At 34.2% G+C, this 24,143-nt stretch overlaps 5 protein-coding genes across 8 annotated transcripts; 4 read left to right on the forward strand and 1 right to left on the reverse strand.

The window, feature by feature from the left end:
• The first annotated feature begins 117 nt into the window (after window positions 1-117).
• LOC110700702 (uncharacterized protein At2g29880-like) lies at window positions 118-3,338 on the forward strand. Of its 2 annotated transcripts, none has more exons than XM_021878290.1 (3): window positions 118-518; window positions 2,350-2,691; window positions 2,780-3,338. In XM_021878290.1, exons 2-3 carry the CDS (start codon window positions 2,359-2,361, stop codon window positions 3,320-3,322), a joined length of 876 nt encoding a protein of 291 aa, XP_021733982.1. In that variant the 5' UTR covers window positions 118-518; window positions 2,350-2,358; the 3' UTR covers window positions 3,323-3,338. The 2 variants fall into 2 exon arrangements, with proteins under 2 accessions (XP_021733982.1, XP_021733983.1); XM_021878291.1 differs by having other exon boundaries at window positions 118-501.
• LOC110700762 (putative nuclease HARBI1) lies at window positions 793-2,191 on the forward strand. The gene is made up of 3 exons (XM_021878361.1): window positions 793-1,362; window positions 1,444-1,669; window positions 1,749-2,191. The coding sequence occupies exons 1-3, from the start codon at window positions 793-795 to the stop codon at window positions 2,189-2,191; spliced, it is 1,239 nt and encodes a 412-aa protein (XP_021734053.1).
• A 24-nt stretch (window positions 3,339-3,362) lies between the features above and the next one.
• LOC110700701 (phosphoserine phosphatase, chloroplastic-like) lies at window positions 3,363-10,047 on the forward strand. 3 transcript variants are annotated; one of them, XM_021878288.1, is made up of 8 exons: window positions 3,363-3,452; window positions 6,057-6,291; window positions 6,933-7,065; window positions 7,148-7,255; window positions 8,022-8,115; window positions 8,313-8,462; window positions 8,545-8,598; window positions 9,536-10,047. In XM_021878288.1, exons 2-8 carry the CDS (start codon window positions 6,066-6,068, stop codon window positions 9,659-9,661), a joined length of 891 nt encoding a protein of 296 aa, XP_021733980.1. In that variant the 5' UTR covers window positions 3,363-3,452; window positions 6,057-6,065; the 3' UTR covers window positions 9,662-10,047. The 3 variants fall into 3 exon arrangements, with proteins under 3 accessions (XP_021733980.1, XP_021733979.1, XP_021733981.1); XM_021878287.1 differs by lacking the exon at window positions 3,363-3,452 and adding an exon at window positions 4,434-4,625; XM_021878289.1 differs by lacking the exon at window positions 3,363-3,452 and adding an exon at window positions 4,716-4,736.
• Window positions 10,048-12,010: 1,963 nt separating this feature from the next.
• Window positions 12,011-17,607, forward strand: LOC110700703. Its single transcript, XM_021878292.1, has 3 exons — window positions 12,011-13,559; window positions 14,446-14,864; window positions 16,783-17,607. The coding sequence occupies exons 1-3, from the start codon at window positions 12,725-12,727 to the stop codon at window positions 17,449-17,451; spliced, it is 1,923 nt and encodes a 640-aa protein (XP_021733984.1). The 5' UTR covers window positions 12,011-12,724; the 3' UTR covers window positions 17,452-17,607.
• Window positions 17,608-18,132: 525 nt separating this feature from the next.
• On the reverse strand, window positions 18,133-21,464 carry LOC110700704 (glycine-rich RNA-binding protein 3, mitochondrial-like). Its single transcript, XM_021878293.1, has 5 exons — window positions 21,326-21,464; window positions 20,054-20,206; window positions 19,871-19,939; window positions 19,144-19,250; window positions 18,133-18,807 (listed from the first exon to the last, which is right to left on the reverse strand). Exons 2-5 carry the CDS (start codon window positions 20,187-20,189, stop codon window positions 18,490-18,492), a joined length of 630 nt encoding a protein of 209 aa, XP_021733985.1. The 5' UTR covers window positions 20,190-20,206; window positions 21,326-21,464; the 3' UTR covers window positions 18,133-18,489.
• Window positions 21,465-24,143: the final 2,679 nt, after the last annotated feature.

Consider the following 24,143-nt stretch of genomic DNA (forward strand, 5'->3'; position numbering starts at 1 on the left):
GATATAGGGTCATTAAAAAAAAGACCACCTAAATACATAAAAAGTTGAACACTCTCTCTCCTCCTTTCCTTGTCCTCTCTTTAACGGCCTTTTTGGTTGGGGGAATTGGGTGGAAAAGAAAGGAAAGGAAAGGAAAATTAATTGTCCTTTATTTGCTTCAAAATATTATATGGGAATTGATTGGAAATGAAAGGAATTGGATGGAAAGCTCCCTTAATAAAATATACTCTCTCCTTTCCTCCCAAAATTGGAGGAATTTGACAGGAAAGAGAAAATTAAAATCTGTCAAATTATAAAAATTCATTTATCTAAATTTTTATTCCCTCCAATATTATAATTTTCCCTCCCACGACTAATATTTCCCTCCAATACACAAAAACCCTTGCCGTCATACAAATTATATATAACCATCAGCCACAATTCTCTTTCTCACTACAATCAAGCATACCCCAAATTACCCAAAGCTATTTGAAAATTTCAAGAATTTATTCACTAATCAAGGTCTGTAGCAAATCCTAGTAAGCTTTCTCATTTTTTCTAATTTTTTACCTTAATATAATTTGGGTTTGATTTTTGTCACTGCTATGACGTTTGATTATGGATTTATTATGGGTTAATGAAATTGTATTTGACCTTCATTATTATTGTTCTTTTTGTTAATATATGTCAGTATTATGAATTTGGTTCTTTTTGTTGGTATTATGAAATTATACATGTTTATTTATTTTTCTGCAATAATTTACTCTGATTTATAATTATATTTATGTAATTTTGGTGCATATTATGCCGTAGATGGAAGATTTTATTGGTAGTGATCATGAGCCAAATGTAGAAGATGACAGTAGTGAATTTGATTCTTTGGTAATGACTTGGGATAAAATGAGGCAATATGCTACTATCAAAATAATTTGTTTAGTTACATATGGATTATACATAATCCAAAAACGGAGTGTGATTCATAACCATATGCCATCTAGAGAAGAAACTATTGCACGAGAGATTGCAAGGAGAAATCTTTTTACATTTCTTATAAATCCTAGAAGAAGTCGTCATTTTTTACATATGCTACCAGAGACTTTTGCTCAATTATGTACCCTATTGCGTACAAGGGGTCAATTAAAAGACACACGTCATGCTAGTGTTGAAGAGCAAGTTGCAATATTTATTTATGCTATAGCTCATAACGTAAGGAATTGCGTTTTGCAAGTTGTTTTTCGTCGTTCCGGTGAGACCATAAGTAGATATTTTCATAGAGTTTTGGAAGCTATCATTTCTTTAGAGGATCAATTTCTTATACAACCTGACGGCACATCTATTCTTTCGGAGATTATGAACAACAATAGATTTTACCCATATTTTAAGGTAAACTATATGATTTAAGTAACTTTAATTATAATTGTACATAAAAGATATAAGGTTGTGTAACTTTAATTTTTATGTCAGGATTGTATAGGAGCTATTGATGGTACACATGTACGTGTCAAAGTTTCTAATTCTAATGCACCAAGGTATCGTGTTAGAAAAAATTGGCTTACTCAAAATGTCTTGGCTGCATGCACGTTTGATTTGAAGTTTACTTATGTGTTACCGGGATGGGAGGGAACAACATCAGATTCAAGAATAATTAAAGATGAATTAAATAGAGAATATAGATTGCATACCTTTGAAGGTAATAACTATAACTTAAGAGACAACATTTGACTTCATATAACATACGTCAATCATCTAATTTCTATGACTTATTTTAGGTAAATATTATCTAGTTGATGCTGGTTTCATGCTCACTGGTGCGCTCTTAACCCCTTATAGGGGTGTACGCTATCACCTAAAAGAGTACTCTTTTCGTGCGCCAGAAAATGCACAAGAACTTTTTAATCTTCGGCACGCGTCACTACGCAATGCTATAGAGAGGGCATTTGGGGTGTTAAAAAAAAGATTTGCTATTATTGCAAGTTCAACTGAGCCACACTACACTTTTGATACACAAAGAGATGTCTTCTTAGCATGTTGTATATTACATAACTTTTTAATGAGCATTGATCCTGATGAGGAGCTTATTGCTGAAGTTGATCGTGAGCTCTTAAATAGTAGGAGACGGCCTAGGCGCAATGCAATAGATGAGGATACCGAAGAAGGAAAAATTATTCGTGATAATATAGCTTCTCAAATGTGGAATGCCTATGTACTTTAGTTTGTTAGTTGTCTCATATAATAAGATGTCGGATTACCAAACTTGAATGTTATGTATTTTTTTTTATAATTAAACTAACTTATCAATGCCAACTATTTTTTAAATGATACGAAATTTACAAACTGCATACTTGTATGTTATTTTATTGAATTGTGTAGGTTAACTAGATGGACATACCATCAAAAAAGAATGGAGGAGTCATCAAATGGACCGAAATCATGGATGCACTGCTCATCGAGTCACTACTTCACCAACAACAGATTGGTAATAGAATTAATGGTCAGTGGACTTCTTCATCTTATGATTTCATGGTCAAGGAATTGCGTGAAAAGCTCAAGCTTCCACTACTTAAGAAAGAGCATTTGCAGAATCGCCAAAAGACTCTTAAGAAAAATTTTAATGATGCACATGATATGTTTAAGCATTCCAGTGGCTTTGGATGGGATTCAGAGAGCAAGCTATTTTTAGCAGAGCCTGAAGTATGGAAAACCTTGATTGAGGTATTTTTACTCTTTTTAAAATGAAATTTAAGCATTGTATTATTTTGAAATGTTCACTGATGACATTGTGTTAATTTACATATTACAGACTAAACCTGAAGCCAAAAAATGGATGACAACACCTATACCATTTTACGACAAACTCATGGACCTTTATGCAAAAGATAGGGCAAATGGTGAAGGATCCCTAACAGCAAAAGAGAGAGCACGCCAAAGGAGTGACAATGGAAAAGATTCCCCACCAAATAACATTGAAGCTATCGATGACCTAGTAAGCCAAAATGAAATAATACTAGAGGATTTTGGTTGTAATAATTCTCCAATTATGCAAAAATTAGGATCTTCAGGTGCTTCCAAAAATGAGAGCAAGGGTGAGAGTTCATCTAAAGGTAAGAAAAGAAAAGGAAGTCCAGATGATGACTATGAGATCCAAGTTTTAAAGGAAGGACTTGATAGTGTTGCTGAAGCAATAAGGGAAGGTAATTCCATTTTGAAGCAAATTCGTCCACGGGTTTACTCAAGTGATGAAATATTTGAGGAAATTGTGAACTTGGGAGTTGAAGAAAGCAAGCAATTTACAAGCTCCTTTCATTCTTTCCCCTCTTTTCGATCTTGCTTCAATCTCCATTAAACCCTAAGTTCTTCAATGCAAAATTATTGTGATTTCAAGTTTTCAAGCTTCACTATTAGGCGACCTTTACAATTGCGATTTTGAGCCTTCAAGCTTCACAATTGATTTCGAGATTTCGATTAATATTGAGGTTAGTTAATTGAAATTCGAGCAGAATTTGTTGTAAATCAGTGAGAAATTTTTGCTTTATACTTTGTAAATTTAGTTGCACACCATGTGTTTGTCAAAATTCCTCAATCTACTTACCGTATTTTTAATTTAATTTTTGCTTTGATTTATCTGTTCTTGCTATTCAATTCTGAAAGGTGCTAACTTTATCTATCTCATTGTATAACATGCTGGGTTTTTATCAGATTGATAAGAGATAACTTAGAATATTTTGTTGATTATGTTAATTATGATTTTAGCTTGTAATATTTTGCTTAATATTGCTATGCTTGGTTACACTTTATACACTGACCTTAAGGTTTCTGAGGTAGCTGCCCTCTTTGGAATCGACCCAATTGCTCTATTAACCGCAAATTCAATCGACATTTCGTATAAGGAAATCAGTTGCAAATTCCTCAGAATTTCGTATATACAATTTTTGCAAATTCCTCAGAATCCCCATTAGTTGTTCTTGTGTTGATGGTATAAGGAAATCAGTGTCTACCCATTACAAAACACGACCTTCTGATTCGCTTTCCTCGATTGCAGACTCAGATGTTCAAGGAGTATTTATGTTCAAGGGAGTATTTTTGTTTCCAGTTTACATGAGTAGTTAAATAGAAGTATGTGGGTAAAGGCCCGTTAATGGCCCGTTTCATTTTTATCCCGACCCTGACCCGCATTGGCCCTGACCCGACCTTGACCCGCTAAATATTCGTTATGATCCACACTGACCCGACCCGCTAATGACCCGCACTGACCCGCCCAATAACCATCCCTAGCTTAAACAATAATTTAAAAGGCCAACCCATACATCTAATACTTCCAGCTAGTCAAACAAGCTAACAGTCAACCGTCGATTGCCAAGCAACCTCATAGTTCGAGGCTACTAAGCTTAAGCCTAAAGTTGCCATCGAGCCAAGCCACCCAAAAAAAGTATAGTCCGAGGCTACCTGGCTTAAGCCTAAAGTAACCATCAAGCCAAGCCACTCAAAAAAAGTATAGTCCGAGGCTACCAAGCTTAAGCCTAAAGTAACCATCGAGCCAAGCCACCCAAAAAAACGAAAAGCACTCATTCCATACTCCCTCCTCTTTAGCTTTTTCAGGCAGCCATTGTTGTGTATTGCTCATCTCACCAACAATTTTCTTCTTACTGGTATTTCTCTCTCTCCTCCTCCTCTCTCTTTAATTGGATTAGAATCTGAATTCTAGATCTGTAATTAAACCCAGTTTCGTTTTTCTCTCCATTTCCATTGTATTTTTTGAGGTATTTATTTTAAATTTTTTTTATTACTTTGCCAATTTGTAATTTAATTTCAAATCTGATTTTTTTTCAAAATATGTTAAGTGGGATTTTTAGGTATTGCAGATTGTTAGTTTTCTATTGAAAAAAAGAGAATATCGAATTGCTCAACTGAAATTGTTCAAGTGTTATATTATGGGGAATGTATCAATTTATTCATGTATTGGTACTTCTGATTTGATTTGCCAATAAATTTAATGTGTTTGATTGTGACTATAATTTCATTAATTGGTACAGTATATTTGTGGCCTAAACTAAATATGTGTGAATGTATGCAATTTGTTAATTATGATTGCTGTATTATGGTCTAGGATTTTCAGAGGTAATAGATTGTATAAGGAGTTTAATTATCATTCCTTTTTCAATACTAGTTGGGAGGAATGGATTGAGTATAATATGTAGTTAAATGATGATTGGAGGATAATGTTTACCGTTGCAAGTCTTGGAAAATTAGAGCTAGAAACCCGTCTGTGGCGGAGCTGCTGGCTATCAAGGGTGGTATGGAGATGGCTGTGGAAGCCAGGCTTAAGAATGTGACAGTTGAAACTGATGTATTATCTTTAATAAGTACTCTTGAGGATGTGGGGAAGCATGGAACTAATGAGCTCACTGCGATTCTGAAAGACATTGGAGCTCTGCTTATTTTGGGTTGCAACTTTGATTTCAGCTATGATTCCTAGAGAGGCTAATGGGATGGCCCATTATCTTGCCAAGATGGCGCTAGATATGGAGGATGATGTTAGGAACCATGCAATTGCCCCTCATTGTGCTAAGATGTCTATGAAGAAGACATTAGAGACAGCAGCAATTGATTTCCCTGCTGCTTGTGCTTGTTAAAAACTACGTTGGTTTGCTGCCTTTGCCTCTTTTTTAGCTCTTTGTTATTGCATTTTAAGTGTTGCTGTTTTGGAGCCCCTTATGGGCTTCCCTAAACTGATGCTGTTGGATAATTTCTAATTTTAATATATTTTCTTTTCCATTAAAAAAAAAAGTAACCCCCCTCTTCAAAGTTATACACCCTGTTTTTTTTTTTTTTTTTTTTTTCCTATGAGTTGATCATTTATGAAGTGGGTTTCTTTTACTATAGCAGATTATAATTCTCTTACATAGTTGATTTTGTGGTATCTTGACTTCAAGAATAGAAGTATTGTGTGCTAACTTTTAGTGAATTGAAGTATGTGATTTCAAATTACGTACCTTCTTGCTTTATTTTTTAAAATTTTATGCACATTGTGCACAATTTTTCTATTCTTTAAAACTAAATTAAGCCTTCTGCATTAACAGATAAATTTGATGGAAGCCTTGTTGAGTGCGCATGTTGTGAAGGTTCCTGTTTGTCATGTAAAGCAGTGTAATTACTCTTTACTCACTCCCTCTCCTCCGAGATTAATTGGAAAGCTACATCGGAGTGCATTTGGGATGATGAATAGCTCCAAATTGACAAATTCAGTTACTGCTTCAATCCAGCCAGTGGAAGCTTCAACCACTGAACGGTTTGACAACACACTACCATCCAAAGGTTTCCAATGAGCTGTTACATCAAAATCTCTTATGTCCTTATTTCTGTTCCTGGAAGTAGAATAGTGTTTTTAGCTTGTCTTTGTCCTCCTCCCTTGAACAGTTATTTTTGGGCAACAACCATTTGAAGCTTTTTCTTTTTCTAGACAAAACCTTTTACTGAATGAAAGAGTTACATGAACTCTAGATTTTTTTTTTTTTTTTTTTTTTTTTTTTTTTTTACTAGGCTAGTACACTCGTATTGCAGACTAAATAAAGGCTTTAATAGGAGGATCATCTTTAGTTGGAACCAGAATCATTTTTATTTTCCCTAAAATAGGTGAAATGTGTTTTCTGATGGATTATATGTTCTCTTTGTTATGCTTACCTGGGTTTGTTTTTAATCATGAAGATTGATTTATCTGCAAGTTGGTCTAAAAAGAAAAACTATCAAGAAGCATCCATTTGAAGAGTCATATACACCACTATGCCTGTGGTGATGTCTAGGACATTTCCATGCAAGCTAGTACAGTTTATACTTGATGCATAATAATAGGCCTTTTACAGTTCTTGTACTTTGCTCATCATACTATTCTTATTAGCTTACAACTTGATTTCTTCATGATCGTTGTGAGTGACATTTTTTTTTTCATAATTCTGCAGTAGTACTCGACTTATGGAGAAATGTTGATGCTGTTTGTTTTGATGTTGATAGCACCGTGTGCGTAGATGAAGGTATTGATGAATTTGCTGAGTTTTGTGGAGCTGGAAAAGCAGTTGCTGAGTGGACATCAAGGTTGAGTTTATGCTTACACAGTGAAGGTTCCTGGTGGGTTTCTATTAGATGCTGATACAAGTTTTTGAATTTCTTTCCGCAGAGCAATGAATGGATCAGTTACCTTTCAAGAGGCACTAGCTGCTAGGCTATCTTTAATAAACCCAACCCTTTCCCAACTCCAGGATTACCTAGAGAAGAGGCCTCCAAGGTAAGCAAATAACAAATATGTGGATGAACTAATTTCAGTAATATTACTGAACTCTTATGATGTCCAAATGCTTTATATAGTAACTTGCCAAAGAACTCCAAGATGTCATCCTCTTATCTTGGCTTGAAATATTATTGAAAATTGATCCATCTTTTTGATTTGAACATTTAGTGCTCAATGTCTCAGCGTCACCTAGTTGACACGGACATAGCCACTAATGTACATAGGAATATAGGATAGGCAGAGTAACATGTTGTTTGTACAATTCTTCTTACCCATGCCACTTTTATTTGATCTGCGTATCTAAATTCATAGCCTGATAACTTCATAACTCTGATAAGCTGAAAGGCCATGTGGTTTATGGATCTCAGGATCTGCTTAAAAATAACGGACCCCATTTATTGGATTAAAGTACTATTTTCCTTTTGTCTTTTCACTATTGTTCTTCGTTTTGTTAGCCATGTAAATTTTGGAACAAATGTATTGACATTGTGGATATAATCATCTTCTTTGGGTTTTTTCCCCCTATATTTTGATTTATTTTATTTGCATTTAGCAACATAAATATTTATCTTTATTGATGGTTTTTGTTGGCGTAGAACTTGACTTTAATGGAGACTATGGTTACTTGTTTTAGAATTTAATATTTGAAGCTTATTAATATATATATCTACTGGTATTGTTCTTTAATGCGCACTCCATGTTTATGAATCTTGCTCATGAATTTTGTAGATATCATTGACCAGTCAACCTTATTGATATACAGACTATCTCCTGGCATAGCAGAGCTGGTTAGGAAGCTTAAGGCTAAGGGCGTTGATGTTTATCTGGTCTCAGGAGGCTTCCGGCAGATGATTAATGTATGCTATCCAGTATTCACTACCTTATTAGTGTCCTTGTTAGTTGTCATCTCTGATTACAAAAATGAATAATGGATGAAACTTTATCACTAATTAGCACTGCTGACTCAATATATAATTGTGATAGCTTAAATAGTTCTGGTCATATTTTTCCAATTTGGCTTCCAAATATTCATTTTAAATTTCTCATCCTGAAGCCTGTTGCATCGATCCTTGAAATTCCAATCGAAAACATTTTTGCCAATCAAATGCTTTTTGAAGACTCCGGAGAGTTTCTAGGGTTCGATGAAAATGAGCCTACTTCAAGGAGTGGAGGAAAACCCATAGCAGTTCAACAAATACGGAAGGTTTGTTTAGTTGCCCTTTTTATAATTGATTTACAAAGTACTACGTAATATTTATGGACCATTACTAATCTTGAATTTTCAGGCTCGTGGGTACAACACGTTAGCCATGATTGGTGATGGAGCTACGGATCTTGAGGTAACAATTCATTTCAACATTTTATTTTACGTTACTTATGATTTAGATTTCAGGTCTACTTGCTGATTTTTGTTGATCTAAAGGATCAGGATGTTTTAGAGCATTTTATGATCTCAGATGGCTTTTAGCTGTTCTAATATTGGTGCTAGTTAGTGGAAATCTCCAGACAATAGTTTAATTAATTGCAGATTAAGAATTCATCAAACTATTGGGTTCAAAAGTGGAATTGGAGTTTGTATCAAGTAACCCTTATCTTCAGACCAGTCTGGGTTAGCTCTAACTTCTAAACCCCAGCCACTTTGAGTTAAATTGTTCCATCCTTGCTTGGGAACTTCCATTCTTGTTTTGATTCCTATATCAGTTTAAAATATTGTTGCCCTTCTTTTGTGCCCTACTGATCCAAGCTTCATTGCTTTCCACAACCCATGCTTCTCAAAAAAAAAATCTGGCCATTGGAGGTAAATTTTAAGAAAACTAATATTATGTCTCACATTATGTCTCCTATGACCTTTCTAGTTTTTGAGGCGAATATTTGTTTGTTTTTTTTTTTTTTTTTTTTTTTTTTTTTTTTTTTTTTTTTGTGTGTGTGTGTGTGTGTTAAGCTTCGTAGTGTTTCATTATTTTAAGATGCTTTAAGATCTTATGCAATACCAATTAAAATTTGCAAACTTTGACTGAAAAAGTTAAGAGGATGTGTAATGAGAGAGAGATAGAGAGAGCGAGCTAGTGTTACAGGTTTACAGTTCAGTTTTTTCTTTATCTCGACAACCAGCATCATGGCAAAGTGATTATGTTTTGCTAAAAGAGTAAAAGATTTCTACATTGTGCATGGCTTCTGGCTATTTGATTCTGTAGTGTGTCTTTTGTGGCGTATTTTCGTAAGGGTTTATATTTTTTGTGTCAAATAAATATGACTCGGGTTTTTGTGCAACTGTAGGCTCGTCAACCTGGGGGTGCTGATTTGTTCATCTGCTTTGCTGGAGTTCAACTTCGAGAGGCGGTTGCTGCGAAAGCTGACTGGCTAGTTTTTAATTTTAAAGATCTTATCAATTCCCTGGACTAGCTTAACCTTCTAGAAAAAGTATCACCATTTTTTCCTCATTTCCTGCTCTTCCGGTGCCTCTTGAGAGCGAGGAAGTATAGAGGTTTTATTTCAGTCAAAATATTAGATAGATGCGCAACATATAACATAACACATCAGCTGCAACACCGTCCACAACCCTCCTACTTTAAAGGCGTACACCACTGAAGATCGGTAAATTTTTCTAAGAAGTGACTGGTGTCTGGTTGTATGCATAGGTGAGACAGGTTCATGCATGCTGTTCCATCTTGAGTTGTATTTACTATTTACGTTGGATCTATTTGTTTTTGTATTTCATTCCTATATATATCTGTATGGTGTTTGGAATATGATTAATCTTCTATGAATGGAATTAAACTTTTGTTGTTGCTTGGCTCCCATTTGTTGCTGGAGTAGTGGAAATGTAAGGAGAGAAGCCCAGAATGAATTACAAGAGTTATTTGTAAATTAGGATTTTTTTTTTTTTTTTGTTTTTTTGTTTTTTTTACAAAGGTAAATTAGGATTTTACTTGAGAAGGTTTATCGAAACGTTTGCTCAGTCAAGTAAGTCATCACAGCCTCTTTTTGGTCCGATTTGCTACTAAAGTATCAATACATTTCTTTGTTGGTACGGTGGTACCTAAAAACTTCTTTGTTCATGCTAATTAATACGGAGTATTCCAGTACCTAAAAACTTCTTTGTTCATACTAATTTATACCGAGCACTCCATACCAAGGGCTATTTGCGTTCATTTTAAACCCAAATCATTAAGAGTAGACATTTTCAAATGGTACACTATTTCGTATAGCTTGAAAATACTCCGTATCCGTAATAAACAACGATTTTGATAGCCTAGGACTCCCCACAGCCCCACCGGACCACCGATATCAATAATTCCCTAGATAATACATTGATTATTGATTTGTGGGTTGCTTACTTGCTTATCAAGTTAGATATTTGGTGGTGACCCTTGTCATAAATCTCATAATGATAACTTTTCCATCGAATTGTTGGCATGGACACAATTAAGTACAATTGGAAATCTTGACAACTATAATTGTATTACTACCTGAGAGAGACCTCCTGGTGCAGTGGCTCAAAGGTCACCTCGCATCCTAGAAATACGAAGTTCGATTCTAATTAGTCATAAAATCCCCTCCCCTTAGCCCCCGGGCATTGTGAGTCAGGCTTCCTGTGATAGGTGCCTAGGTTAGGGCCCAGTTGTCCTTATCGTGCGGGTAATTTAACATTATCCCATTGTTCAAACAATCTATCCCATTGTTCAAACCATCAATGTAGACACATTAATAGTTGGGGGTTAATAAATGCCATCATATAATTTGCAATAAACTAAAATAATGGAGTTTTAACTCTTGATTACTTAAAAGATTTACCCAATAAAGAGGTTGTTATACGCCTTAAATTTTATTCTACATGATACCGTCATATTATCAATAATGAAAAAATAAACTTTTAATTTTTCAATTTTAAAAATTTGTTTACAATATTAACCTGGTTAACTTTTTTGTATCAAATTTTACAAAAAAGTTGTGGAATTCAAATCGATAATAAGTTTTTTTGTGAATTTATTTTGATTGAAAAAATCATTTTAAAACAAAATATTATGACCCCTTCTTTTCCTTGTGGAGTTGTGACTTTCTATGATACAATTTTATTTTACCTTCCAAATGCTTTCTCATTTTTGTATTCACAAATTCTATGATTAATTTGTTGTAAAATCTTTAATAATTAAACCTGAAATCAAATTTTAGTAGATTTCAAATTGATCTTAACAAAAACCTAACCAAGAAAGACATATTTCGACATTTCGCTAATAAAGTCAACAATTTGCTAATTAACTACTCTGTACTCCATACTTAATTGTATAAAATGCAAGATTATGTACTAAACATTTTCTTCATTCTTTATTAATCACAATGTTATCTTTTTAGAAAACTTGCAAAATAAATGCAATACTCATATAATTTATCGGACTATTAATTTCTCTATTTTTCACCATAACACAGTACACACGTATTTCTCTTTTTTTTTTTTTTTTTTTTTTTTTTTTTTTTTTTTTTTTAATCTCTAATCCCATATTTTATGATTAACATACAAGATTTTCACACGAAACAAACTCACCCACACAACTACACAATAACACAAAATATTGAAAGTAAGAAGCCTTGTATTTTTCCCACATTAATTTGTTTTTTTGCATTTGACCTTTTTCACCTTTTTCCTTAATTCCTTCTTCATTTTTCTTTCCATTTACAATTCGAGCTCAACCGTCAAAACATTATCAAATTGGTTTTTTTTTTATTTTTTTTTTTATTTTTTATTTTTTATTTATAATAATTTTGTCCAATTCAACCAATTTAAAAAAATTAAAAAATCAGAACGGCTTTAAATTTTTATGTTTTTCAATTCAAAGTTTCAATGTCATAGATTTGGCTTAGGCTTACCAAACCTTTGAGTAATCTCTCTCTACAATAAAGTAATCCTCTTTCTCTCTCCTAATAAGTCTATTTTTATTGAGCATTAATTTCAATTTCTTAGTTAAGTTCATCAGCATCACCTACAATTGTCTCTTTCAAGTGGGTATTTTTCAAATTTTGATTTTTGTTCATAAAAATATCTGTTGGGTAAATCCATTTTTCTGTTTTTGGTAAAGGGTTTTTCTCATTTTTAGTTGGGTATCTTACTGAGTGAAATTAGGGTTCGTGATATTTGTTTTTGAGATTTTGTTCTTATATGGTATTGTGCTCTTTTGGTTGACTAATTTGATTGGATTATTGGGTTGCATTTGATAATTTGGTGCATTTTAGGGATTTTGTTTTCTGGGTTCGTATGAAAATGGCATTGGAAATTGTTTGGAATTAGGTAATTGGTGATGTTTTGAAGGGTTTTGCTTATTTGATTGGTTGAAATTAATGGAGTTTGTTTAATTGAGATTATGGGATTTGTGAAAATTGTATGCAATGGCACTTGGACACAAAGAATTGGTGCAAAAATGATTGTTAGTGTTGTAGAATTTGGGTAGCAGATTGTGTATTTTAAGGAAAATGCAAATGGATTTGTGGGTTGTGGCAGCTGCTACTGGTGCTGGATACTTAGCTAAGTACTGGAAGAATGTTTTAGGGGATAAAGAAGGCTCATCAGGGAGCCCTTCTGGGAGTTCACTTCCGGATAATCCTGAATCGCCGTCTTTGATTCAACCGCTAGGTGGCAAGACGTTGCCTAGCCGCAAGCCCTCATGGACAGAAAGAGGAGGGCAATGTTTCAGTGATCCTGGAAAGGGTGGCCATTCGGATGGAATGTTTACGGAGACATTGGGGAGGGATGATCGTTTCGCTAATGATGTAGCTTGTACGGAGGCAATGGGTCATGAGAAACAAATTGATAAGTTTGAGGAGTACAGTGATGGGTATAGGTTAGATGCTGACATTCCTGATAAACCTGAATACAACATTTGGGAAATGGGGGTTTCACCTAGCTCCAGAAGAAGCAGTAAATGCTTGAGAAGTAGACGGCTCCAACGTCATCCTTTGCAATATATTAATCCCCGTACTTCTCTAGATAGTTGCCTTATGGCTCAGATGCAAAGGGAACGTTCAGAAATGGAAGAATATCTTCTTACACCACTTTCTTCACCTTGTGCTCCCGTCTTGAGGCCATTTCTTGTTAGTGATGGAAAACGAGTAATTAGTAGAGCGAGTGATGATTTCAGAAATGAGTTGCACAAGGACGTACGCCCAAAAGCAGGTGATAATGTAGTTGGGGTTCCTCATCTTCCACAAATCATTAAAACTGGCTTGGAAAAAAAGTTTAGCGTAGGCAAGAATCAAGTGGGAAAATCAAGCAAATCCAACAAATCATTTGAATTGGACACAAGAGATGGTATTCTTTTTACTGACTTTTTTTTCATTAACTTTAATTCTATGTTATTTATTTTGGAAAACTGTCTCAATAAGTTTCTGCTGATAACATACAAGGTGGATTGGCATCAGGGGCTTGTGCTTGTGTTTCTATTACGTATAATTCAGTATATTCACATTTTTGCAGTCTTTGAGATGCATTACCCTGGGTTATAATTGTTCTGATTATCCAATTTATAGTAATATGGAAGGAAGTGACTGAAGTTTTTAATTTTTGTCTCCAAAAACTGTCATAACTGGAGAAGGGGGATAATTAATTTGCTTTAGTTGCTTTTGTATACTACGGAGAACACATTTATATATCAAGATATTAAAATGAGACAATTTGGGTTGATACTGTTGCCTTGCTCCATTAGATATGAGGGTGAGTAGATATTGAAGACATGGATTGAGAGAGCAAGCAGGAATGGCTATTGAGACTTGAGAGATTTGCCCCAAAGCACAGATATGACTTGCATTTATTAAAAAATACTAGGTGGATTGCTATCTTGAAGCAGCTCAAGCCTTGATATTAATTAGTATGGAATAATATAGAAATCGTAGATAAGAATTATAAGATGCATTCCTAGAAACACACTTATGGCAGTGTAATTAGTCCTATGGTGATTGTGCTTTGGACAAATATGATAATCCATACAAAATTTGTCTTCTATGTTTGTCATCAACTTATTGATGAAAATCTCTCTGGCCCATCTGTCGGATGGTATTATCCTTAAAAATGTTGTTAGGCTGCCTGTTGCTTTCAGCACATGTTTGATAGTTTTATGAATTATATCCTGAATCATTGACCTTTTGATAATGATATCGTTTTTTCCAGTTTCTTACCCTAAAATTGTGATCTCTATCAGGATCCTCAAGTAGGCAAGCTCTTTTCTGTTTTGGAATTTCAATCGGTGTAATGTGTACAATGATAGCTGACAAAATGGAAGTGCAAAAGCTGAAGGATAGCTTAAAGCAAACTGAAAATTTGGTTGAAGATCTTCAGGAAGAACTGGAGATGAAAGATTCATTAACTGTTAAAGAGCTGGCCAATGATGACGACTCACAGGATATACTTGAAAGTTTGTGTGGTCATGATAAAATGAGTTTGTACTCCAATCTAGATGATACAAGTGTGCCGATAAGATATGCTGACGAAGAATCAGTAAGCCTGGAAAAAATTGACTCCATGAGTAAAATTGAAGCAGAGCTTGAAGCTGAACTGGAAAGACTAGAGCTAAGCATGAAAGGATCGACTTTGCAAGGAAAATCATCTGATTCTATTGAGGTACATGCTAGTTCTTTACCCAATACTTTAAACTCTTTCATTATCATTATCTGAGTAAACTCTGTATTTAAGTGCTAATCCAGTAGCTAATTTGACTATGCTCATATCACTGTATAAGAAGATGATTTGAATGCTTTTAGCTTAGTTGGTATCATACATGCATATAATTCTTACGCGCTGATTTGTGATTGAAAACTTAACAGAAAATAGTACCTCATTTGTATAAAAATGTAAAAGGTAGCCCTAGTTGTTTAGGATTCTAGTAGCAGTAGTCTTTATATATTCATGAAAGATGCACATAGGTTAGTTAATACTGCTGATTTTATTATGATGCATTGTTTTTAGGCTTATATATATATATCCTTTTCTTACCTTTCTACATGACAGATGTGTCCCCTCTTATGTCATTCACATATAGTTCTAGTCTGGATTTCCATGAGATTGGTGCTAATAATCTTACAAAGCAGGGTTAGATTGTGATTTGATGGTCATTGCAGTGGTGTTGGGAATTGAGGTGAAATGTTAAATGGTTGTGTGGATGTTAGAGGGGAGAGGAGAAGGTGATGCTTGAAAATTAGGCTGGGAAGGTGCAATATGTCAAGTTCTGGCCCCTTCATATATTTATCACTGTCATCTCTTTTTTATAGTCTAACCCTCCATCCTATAAAGCTAGTATTATTCTTTTTTTAGCTTCCTAAAACATGGTCAAAAGACTTGAAACTATTTAGAAATCATGAACAAGTGCATAACTATTGCATATGCGAGTATTAAACATGATAAACAAATCAGTGGATACAATTTACCTTGTCTTTTTGAGTATATTCATAGCATCATCAACTTTATGAAGCAGCAGAAGTATCAAGGTATCATCTATACCATCTCATCTCCCTGCTGGTGGGAACTTGCTTAAAGGGGTGATCTACCCTACTGAGCAAGGTTTGATATATCGAGATGCCTCTGAAGGGTTTTAATAAAATCTGAACAATGTGAATAAAATTTGACTTCTAAGTTTCCATGATTTATTTATGAGGTATGAATTGTCTTACTTGTATGATAATAATTTCGCCTATTATAAGCTATATATTATACTGAAGCAGAGACCACCTTATCAGGTTTTCCCTATCAATCATACACACTACAGTAATAAAGCTAGACAAAATTAATTATTGGCTTTAAATTGTGATTCCATGTAAAACGTTGGAGTATATAAATTCCCCATGTCTTTCTCATGTATGTTAATTAAAAATTGAGCATTGCTCTGGGATTACGTAATGAAATATAACTAACAGTTGATTGAGCTTAATCATCATTGCTGGTTGGCTCCTGGTGTGGTTTTGTGGCAAATGTGCCTGTAATGAGATATTTTGGCCTGAATAGCAGGGGTAAACCACTTGTACAGCTAACAAAGTTTGCTCATGCTTGCTGCTATAAGAATTCTGTATTGTGATTTTTCACTTGGACTCTTTGACACTCTGTAGGTGTTTCCTGTTAATGTCAAAATGTACAGAAATAATGGAAAAGAAAAGTATGGAGTACCATGTATTTTGCTTTTGTCTTTCCTGCTGCTTCCTAGACTTGGATCTCTCTCTGTCATCTCAGTTTTCTGCTTGTGATTATGGAGAATATCCAGTTAGCCACCTTGGACATCATCTTGTTAGTGGATGGATTGCCTATTGTTTGCTCTTTCTACTATGATCATTTAGTGATTGTGATTTCACAAGTATTACCAAAACCATGTTAGGTATATTGTGAATCACAGGTATTACCAAAACCATGTTAGGTATATTGTGCAGCCTTATTATACTGTCTCGTGTTGTCTTGATTCTTCTATTAATGCAATGATCATGGAGTTGTGACCCTTAAGTCGTTATATATTTATCATACTTATACGGTTGCAATGACAATGCAATTTGGTCAGGAATTAGACCAGGATATGGCTTCGGAATTGGTGCATGGCGAACTAAATGCTGATATATTTCGAGGAAGATCCAGCTCAGAACCAACCCCTGATCGAGGCTCAACCCCTCAGTCAATGAAAGAAGGTGTCTCACCTCGTGAGCTGAGCTTGCGCTTGCATGAGCTCATTCAATCAAGATTGCAAGAACGAATCCTGGAGCTTGAGGCTGAACTTGCCAATAGCCAGAAAAAGATACAACACTTGGAATCAGAGAAAAACTCGTGGAGAGAGGTTTCTCCAAGTGAATCCTCCTCTATCCCTGACAGCCCTGTGGCACAGCCTCTTGTAATGAATTTGTCCGGTGAGGCCCTTGATGCCTATAATGAAGCTTTTGGGGAACTTAACAAGCTGAACGGATCCCAAACCGGGGATTCGTGGATTGATGGCAACAAACAGCAGGATAATCAACTCACAATGAATCAAGGGATGGGTGACAAGGTAAACGGCATCCAAAATGGTGGAAATAAAGTACCTTCAAATGAAGGTAGCCCAAACGACTATGTCAACAGAGAAGACAGTGATGATGATTTGCTACTGATAAAACAGATTGTTGAGAAAGCTAGGCAAGGCTCTCCAGCTATTTTAAGGGCACAAAGAGCCATGGTATGGTTGAAAAATGATGAGAATTAGAACAGTGGAATGTAATTTTTTGGTACATTGTAAAAAGAAAAAACAAACAACATTTTGTCTTGTAGAATAGTAATATTTTTTTTGGGATCCTTCTCCACTTTCGGCTAAACAACCGGAGCAACGGTTGGTGAATAGTAATGTGTGACCATTTCTAAATCATGAGAACTCACCTTTCCCTCTCCTTTTTATTCTGACTAATTTGTTTAATATCTTCACTTAGGTAAGCATAAATTTTCTATTCAAAAAAAAGAAAAGAAAAGGCAAGCACAAATTTTAAAGTGGAAGGGAAATTTTGCGCTAATGTCAAAATATTATGCTGTTACAGGCCTGTGTTAGAGTAAATAGAATTGTCTCGGATATAATTTAGTCATAGTAAGTACTAAGTAGTAACACATACTGACTGAGCAATGTCAATGCATATATTAATGTCATTTTATATACTTAGTACGCGCAGTATCACTCAAGCCACAGTTCACCAGAATGGTACACACTCACTTACCCTTAAAACACCTTCAAATCTTCAATCAAATGTTTAAAAGTTGATATACCTAATACTATACTTGAACAGAAATCACTTAGGAATGTATAAATGCAGTAACAGCTGCCACAGTCAAGTGCCAAATACGGGTATAAACTATATGATCAACAGATACAAATAAAATTTGGACAACAGATGAAGGGTAACTGAACAAGGATGTAGAGGATACATCGGACAACCACAATATGAATATGGAAAAGTTGACAATAAAATTCTCATAGCATAGAGTTTAACATGTTGCTAGCTCCAATGCAACCAAACCCAAAATATCTTTAACAATGACAGCATAAACGAGAAGAATGAAAATTAAACTATACTAATATAGTCCTATTGATTAAATGTATGTCTGACATCATATTTGTTGCGGGGATCAAACTCTGATTCATTTCTTCCGATAAAAAGGAAGAGCAATTATTTATGTTGCCAGCACTCAAACTAGTCTGAAAAAGATCAAGCCCTTTTAGCAAAGTCATCATCCTTGAAGTTATCTTCAGGTAAGTTTAAATCATCACCCTGGAATCCGCCGCTTGCAAAGCCAGTATCACTGGGGCACCACCAGGAGGACCGTAACTTCCACCATCAAAGCCTCCACTAGGAGCGTAGCCTCCAGGAGGAGCGTAGCCTCCAGAATTACCACCTCCATAATTTTGCCCTCCACCGTAACCACCACCACCACTACCGTAACCTCCCCCACCATAACCACCACCTCCATAACCGCCGCCTCCATAGCCTCCACCACCAAAGCCGCCTCCGCCACCATATGGTCGTGGTGCTCTATCTGTTGCATAATTCACCCTCACTGTACGACCTTGCAAATCCTACAGAATTTACAATGAAACTGTCACCCAAGCCATAAAGTTATCATAATAAACCATACTCAGTATTCTGCAAGTGTACAAATAAAATTCAGAACCATAGATCAAACTAACAAATTCAGACATGAGACCTAAAGATACTACCAGTGAGGGTGAATTATGCAACAGATAGAAAACCATACTTTTAAGCATTTTAACACATGAAATTTATAGGGCAACATAAGTACAAACTACAAAGTAAATAAAGACTGAGCAGTCATTGAAGACTTTGTAGTATCTAGAACAATATATTTTGTTAAAGAACCAACTCAAGAAGATGAAACTAGAAATGAATTATACCTGTCCATCCATAGCCTGAAGAGCACTTGAAGCCTCTTCAGTAGAAGCAAATGTAACAAAACCAAACCCTCTAGATCTGTTTTGCTCACGGTCAATAATAACTTTTGCTGCAAGAGAAAATGTATATTGTCATATTGTAGTCCAAAAATTATCTACGCTCCAACAAAACAAAATATAGAGTGGAAGCAGGAGATACAATATGCAATTATTTGTAAACATGTGAGGGCAGGGGCAGAATAAGTATTACACTTTGATTTATTCAACAGATGTTGCAATTTCAACTTTCAACCAATTCCACGAACCAGATTTTGCAAACAGTGCTCAAGACATCCTACATTATTTAGTTAATTCCTATGATTCAAGTCAAAATCAGGCAATCCTACAATTCTTCGTCACTTTGTCTATGAAAGTCAAACCTCATACTTGCAGTTTCCTTGAGCACTTCTAAAATCATAAATGGATCAAGCAATTTCACACATGGTTTAAATAAGGTTACTTACATAATAAGTATAAGAACAAGATAAGTATATCTTTCAATAGCACAAGAAGACAAGAAAAATACTGGTAGATTGTGACACAGCATATTGAAGTCTCTTGGCTATAGCTTTCAAGCCAAACTATCACCACAAAATATTGATCAAATGTGCCGTACCAACAATCTACCACCGATACTGGGCATTGAAAAAAAATAAATAAACAAGAGGTAGACAAGCACAATGATACACACCTTCAATAACTTCTCCATATTGAGAAAAGGTTTCCCTTAAACTTCTTTCATCTACAGCCCATGGGAGACCTGCAATAAACCATGAATAAGTTCACTAAAGGTCACAAGGCAAACCATTTTATTTGGCTCACTGAGCAAACACGTGGCAAACCTTTAACAAATACTATAAAAGAGGAAGCATACCTCCAACAAAGAGTTTTGAAGATGACATGCATCTTAGAGCCTGATAAATAGAGGGATTAGATGCTGAAAAGTGTGAGGTGACCTGCTTGCTCACACTCTGTTTGAGTATATTCCCAACTTTACTGAAGAACGCCATACTTACAGCCTTCAAAACTAAATCAAAAGGGGAAAATGTTAGAAAAAAGAAAATTCTATATGCACCTTATGGCTTCTGTTCTACTTACAAAGTGATAGTGACTATAAATTGGAGTAAGGCTACTCGGATATTAAAGAACCCGAACTAAGAGGAAAAATTAGCACAACGCTACCACAATGAAGCTTCAATCACATTACATTCTATGCATGAAGTGTGAACAAAATATAAATCACATTACACATAATATTAAAAGTTTCTAATCAAGCAACAAGCTTTACCCATTAGACCAATAGTATTGCAGATTAAGCTACCTAACATACTGAACAATTGAGTGGATCCTACGAAAAATTAATTTCCCCAGATACGATACAGGCACTGTATAGCAGAGTTAAAGAAGGTAGCAAAAATCAAGCACCACACTTTACCCAACAGAGTGGCTGGTTTAGCTATCTAGCATTCAGAACCGTCGAGGCGCTGCAACGAAACTTTACCTTTCCAATATGCCAAACAAGCGTAAGGTTAGGAAGATGGGAAGAAAATCCCTTTTCCAATTCATCAATATATCGCAATGCTCTTAAACCCGAGATTTCCAGCCCAAATAATAACCAGAAAACTACTTTCAAGATGAATTAAACTTCCCACTTCAACAACATGGGCCAACTCCCAATACCCAGCCATAAAAATCCCAAACCCTAAACTACAAAGGGATCGAAACTGAACTAACCTGGTCCTTGTCAACCCAACAAAATTTATACAAAATAACCTAAATTCAAACATCAAATCGTGCAAAAAAACCTCATTCTAGTCAAACTAAACCCTAATTTCAGTAACCTAATTCCACCAATTTCCGCAACAACAATACATCACATTTGCTATACATTTACAGAACAAATCAAACACATCAAATAGTCAACTAATCAAACACAAAAATTAAAAAAGACAAATTTTTTGAAGCTTCAACAAAACCAAAACCGAAAAAACAAATTCATCGCAATCAAAACAAATAGCATCAATCAACAAAGAAACGAAGAACAATAATCAGATAAACACAAATAATCAACAATCAATTGCAAAAATAGACGATGAAATTGTAAAATCAACTCAAAATTTAAGAGAGAGAAAGTAGAGAGAGAAACCTTGAAATGTAGAGTAGTGCGATGAAGTGTTTGGACTCTACTAAACCCTAACAAGGGTTTTTGATCGAAATTTGAGGTCTTTGAATTTGGAGAGAGAAACAGAGGAGTTTTTATTCGGTGTGGTAAGGTGTAGGATAAGGATGGTGAAGATATGGTTTAGGGATCGTTGGATGGGTTGCAATGTTGTTTTGAACCGTTGGATAGAATTTGGGGGGAATGTAGGGTTTAAGAGATAACACGTGGTGTGTAACGAGTGGTTTGTGACTTTAGAACGTGACAGTGTTATGGGTATTGATTATTGAATATGGATATTATTAATTTTTATTTGTTTTAAGAAATTTTGATATTATTATTATGGCCCTAGAAAAATCTATATCTTCCTTTCAATTTAAGCCGAAATGATCCCATCGCCGTTTTGGGGTGTGGGAAAGGGTGGTGGACCGTTCGTTGTAAGGAAAAGGGTGTAGAAAGGGTAATTAGTGTGTGACCCGGACGATACCCCGGGTTATTACTTTGAACACTTATAATTGAATAGATAGGTTCATTCTATATTATTCCATTTATTCATTATTAGTTTTGTGCCCCGGCGATGTCCGGATAGTTTATGGACTTTTAAGATAAAATTAACTTTTAAATTGTAAATAGAATTCTAAATTAACTTTTTTTTTTCTACAAAGTCAATCTATGTTTATCCAACGTGGTACGATACTTGGCGGAAAATTAAAATGCTAAACGATGTTGTCTTGTAGCCTAATTATAAATTTCTTATTTGGTATTTTATCGAAAATATAACTCTAAACTAATAATCTTATTCTAAAATTCTATCCTAGTTTGATTGAAAATAGAATTCTTACCTAATTTTTTTTATCTTATGAAATCTATCTAAGGTGGTGCGACACTTAATTAAACGGTTTTTTATCATATGAAGTCTATTTAAATGTGTTTTTGTGACGATTTAAACTTGTACACATATAATGACTAATAATAATAATATTGGTGAAAAATATTTCTTGACCCGTAACCTGAAATAATGACCCTGTCTGAAATGACTCGTGACCCAACCTGATTGACAAGTCGTACACACAGTAATTAAATTATATTAGATTCTGAAGTATATTTTTAATTGATTAGAATATATTATAAACAATGGATGTGGTACATTTTGAACTAATTCTTTCGCTCCAAAAAAATATTATGATACAAAAAATAAATTTATATGATAATTTATGAGAGTTATAATCTAATTATTTTTGAATAAAATTATAATTCAATTTGTACATATGAAATATTGGTACTTTATCAAAAATAAAACTCTAAGGGCTTGTTTGACATCAGTTTTGGTTTTCAATTTCCTTTTTTTTTTTTAAAACCAAAAACAAGAAACAAGAAAAAGGAGTTTCCACTTTTCTGTTGTCAGTTTTCATAATTATCATAATTTTAATAAGTTTATATAATTTTTGATTCATTATGGGACTCATATCATATACTTTTAGAGAACAAAAAACCAAAAAACAAAAAACCACAACAATGCCAAACAAACCATAAATTAACAATTTTATCTTAAAATTCAATCCAAATTCGATTGAAAATAAAATTCTAAACTAACTTTTTATCCTACAAATTGAATTCTATATAAATCTATCCTACGTGGCACGACTTGGCGAAAAGTTGGAATGCCAAGTGTCGCTGCCTCATCGCCTGGCTAAAAGTTTAGCTTTATATATTAGTTATATGATATGATATGATTTGTTTATTTATATAACTAGTTTTGTGCCCCGGCAATGCCCGGGTAGTTTATGGGATTTTAAGATAAAATTATACTATTATAATTCAATTTGATTGAAAATAGAATTCTAAATTAACTTTTTTTTGCTACAAAGTCAATCTATATTTATCCAACGTGGTACGATACTTGGCGAAAAATTAAAACGCTAAATGATGTTGTCTTGTGGCCTAATTATAAATTTATTATTTGGTATTTTATCGAAGAAATAACTCTAAACTAATAATCTTATTCTAAAATGCTATCCTAATTTGATTGAAAATAGAATTCTTACCTAATTTTATTTATCTTATGAAATCTATCCAAGGTGGTGCGACACTTGACGTTTTTTTATCATTTGAAGTCTATTTAAATCTATCAAAGGTGGCACGACACTTGGCGAAAAATTGGAATGCCAAGTGTCGTTATTTCGTGACCTGGCTAAAAGTTTAGCTTTATATATTAGTTATATGATAGTTTAACATTTAACCTTTAAATAAATTTATTTATGGAACAAATACTAATTATATAAACATGTCTTTTGTATATAATTTATAATCAATATGAAAATAAAGACATAATTATTATCAAAATAATTAAATAAATAAAATTAGTATATAACAATAGTTAATATTTCTTGTTTGCATTACCTCATCGATAAGCATTATTAGCAAATAATAGAATAGGTATTTTAAGAATCGCAGTCATTAAATGTATATTCAGATCTTCAGCCATATATATATTTATGAATTGAGTATACAATCATTATTAATCAATAGATGAGATGGTAAAGCTTCTAATGCATATTTTTTAGGTTGTGAGTTCAAATATCAAGATAAACATTTTCGTTAGAATATGCTCATATTTTAATGATGACATGGCAGAGTGCCACATGACACATAAACGTTTTTATAACGCTTTTTAATATATGAGTCGTTAGAATATGCTCATATTTGAATGATGACATGGCAGAGTGCCACATGGCACATAAACGTTTTTATAAACGCTTTTTAATATATAAGTATAGATATAGATTAGGGGTCACAACGGGTGGTC

This window comes from Chenopodium quinoa, unplaced genomic scaffold (assembly GCF_001683475.1).
Source record: "Chenopodium quinoa cultivar QQ74 unplaced genomic scaffold, ASM168347v1, whole genome shotgun sequence".
In the NCBI taxonomy this organism is placed as follows: Eukaryota; Viridiplantae; Streptophyta; class Magnoliopsida; order Caryophyllales; family Amaranthaceae; genus Chenopodium; species Chenopodium quinoa.

What these genes read in the sequence shown, in the direction of transcription:
- LOC110700762 (XM_021878361.1), top strand. Translation starts at nt 793, where the DNA reads ATGGAAGATTTTATTGGTAGTGATCATGAGCCAAATGTAGAAGATGAC. An exon ending in GATTTTACCCATATTTTAAG is followed by an intron (nt 1,363 to 1,443) that starts GTAAACTATATG and finishes TTTTTATGTCAG; the next exon opens with GATTGTATAGGAGCTATTGA. An exon ending in TAGATTGCATACCTTTGAAG is followed by an intron (nt 1,670 to 1,748) that starts GTAATAACTATA and finishes GACTTATTTTAG; the next exon opens with GTAAATATTATCTAGTTGAT.
- LOC110700702 (XM_021878290.1), top strand. Translation starts at nt 2,359, where the DNA reads ATGGACATACCATCAAAAAAGAATGGAGGAGTCATCAAATGGACCGAA. An exon ending in TATGGAAAACCTTGATTGAG is followed by an intron (nt 2,692 to 2,779) that starts GTATTTTTACTC and finishes TACATATTACAG; the next exon opens with ACTAAACCTGAAGCCAAAAA.
- LOC110700701 (XM_021878288.1), top strand. Translation starts at nt 6,066, where the DNA reads ATGGAAGCCTTGTTGAGTGCGCATGTTGTGAAGGTTCCTGTTTGTCAT. An exon ending in CAACACACTACCATCCAAAG is followed by an intron (nt 6,292 to 6,932) that starts GTTTCCAATGAG and finishes ATAATTCTGCAG; the next exon opens with TAGTACTCGACTTATGGAGA. An exon ending in CTAGAGAAGAGGCCTCCAAG is followed by an intron (nt 7,256 to 8,021) that starts GTAAGCAAATAA and finishes ATTGATATACAG; the next exon opens with ACTATCTCCTGGCATAGCAG.
- LOC110700703 (XM_021878292.1), top strand. Translation starts at nt 12,725, where the DNA reads ATGCAAATGGATTTGTGGGTTGTGGCAGCTGCTACTGGTGCTGGATAC. An exon ending in TGAATTGGACACAAGAGATG is followed by an intron (nt 13,560 to 14,445) that starts GTATTCTTTTTA and finishes GATCTCTATCAG; the next exon opens with GATCCTCAAGTAGGCAAGCT. An exon ending in AATCATCTGATTCTATTGAG is followed by an intron (nt 14,865 to 16,782) that starts GTACATGCTAGT and finishes CAATTTGGTCAG; the next exon opens with GAATTAGACCAGGATATGGC.
- LOC110700704 (XM_021878293.1), bottom strand. Translation starts at nt 20,189, where the DNA reads ATGGCGTTCTTCAGTAAAGTTGGGAATATACTCAAACAGAGTGTGAGC. An exon ending in TTCAAAACTCTTTGTTGGAG is followed by an intron (nt 19,940 to 20,053) that starts GTATGCTTCCTC and finishes GGTTTATTGCAG; the next exon opens with GTCTCCCATGGGCTGTAGAT. An exon ending in ATATGGAGAAGTTATTGAAG is followed by an intron (nt 19,251 to 19,870) that starts GTGTGTATCATT and finishes TTTCTCTTGCAG; the next exon opens with CAAAAGTTATTATTGACCGT.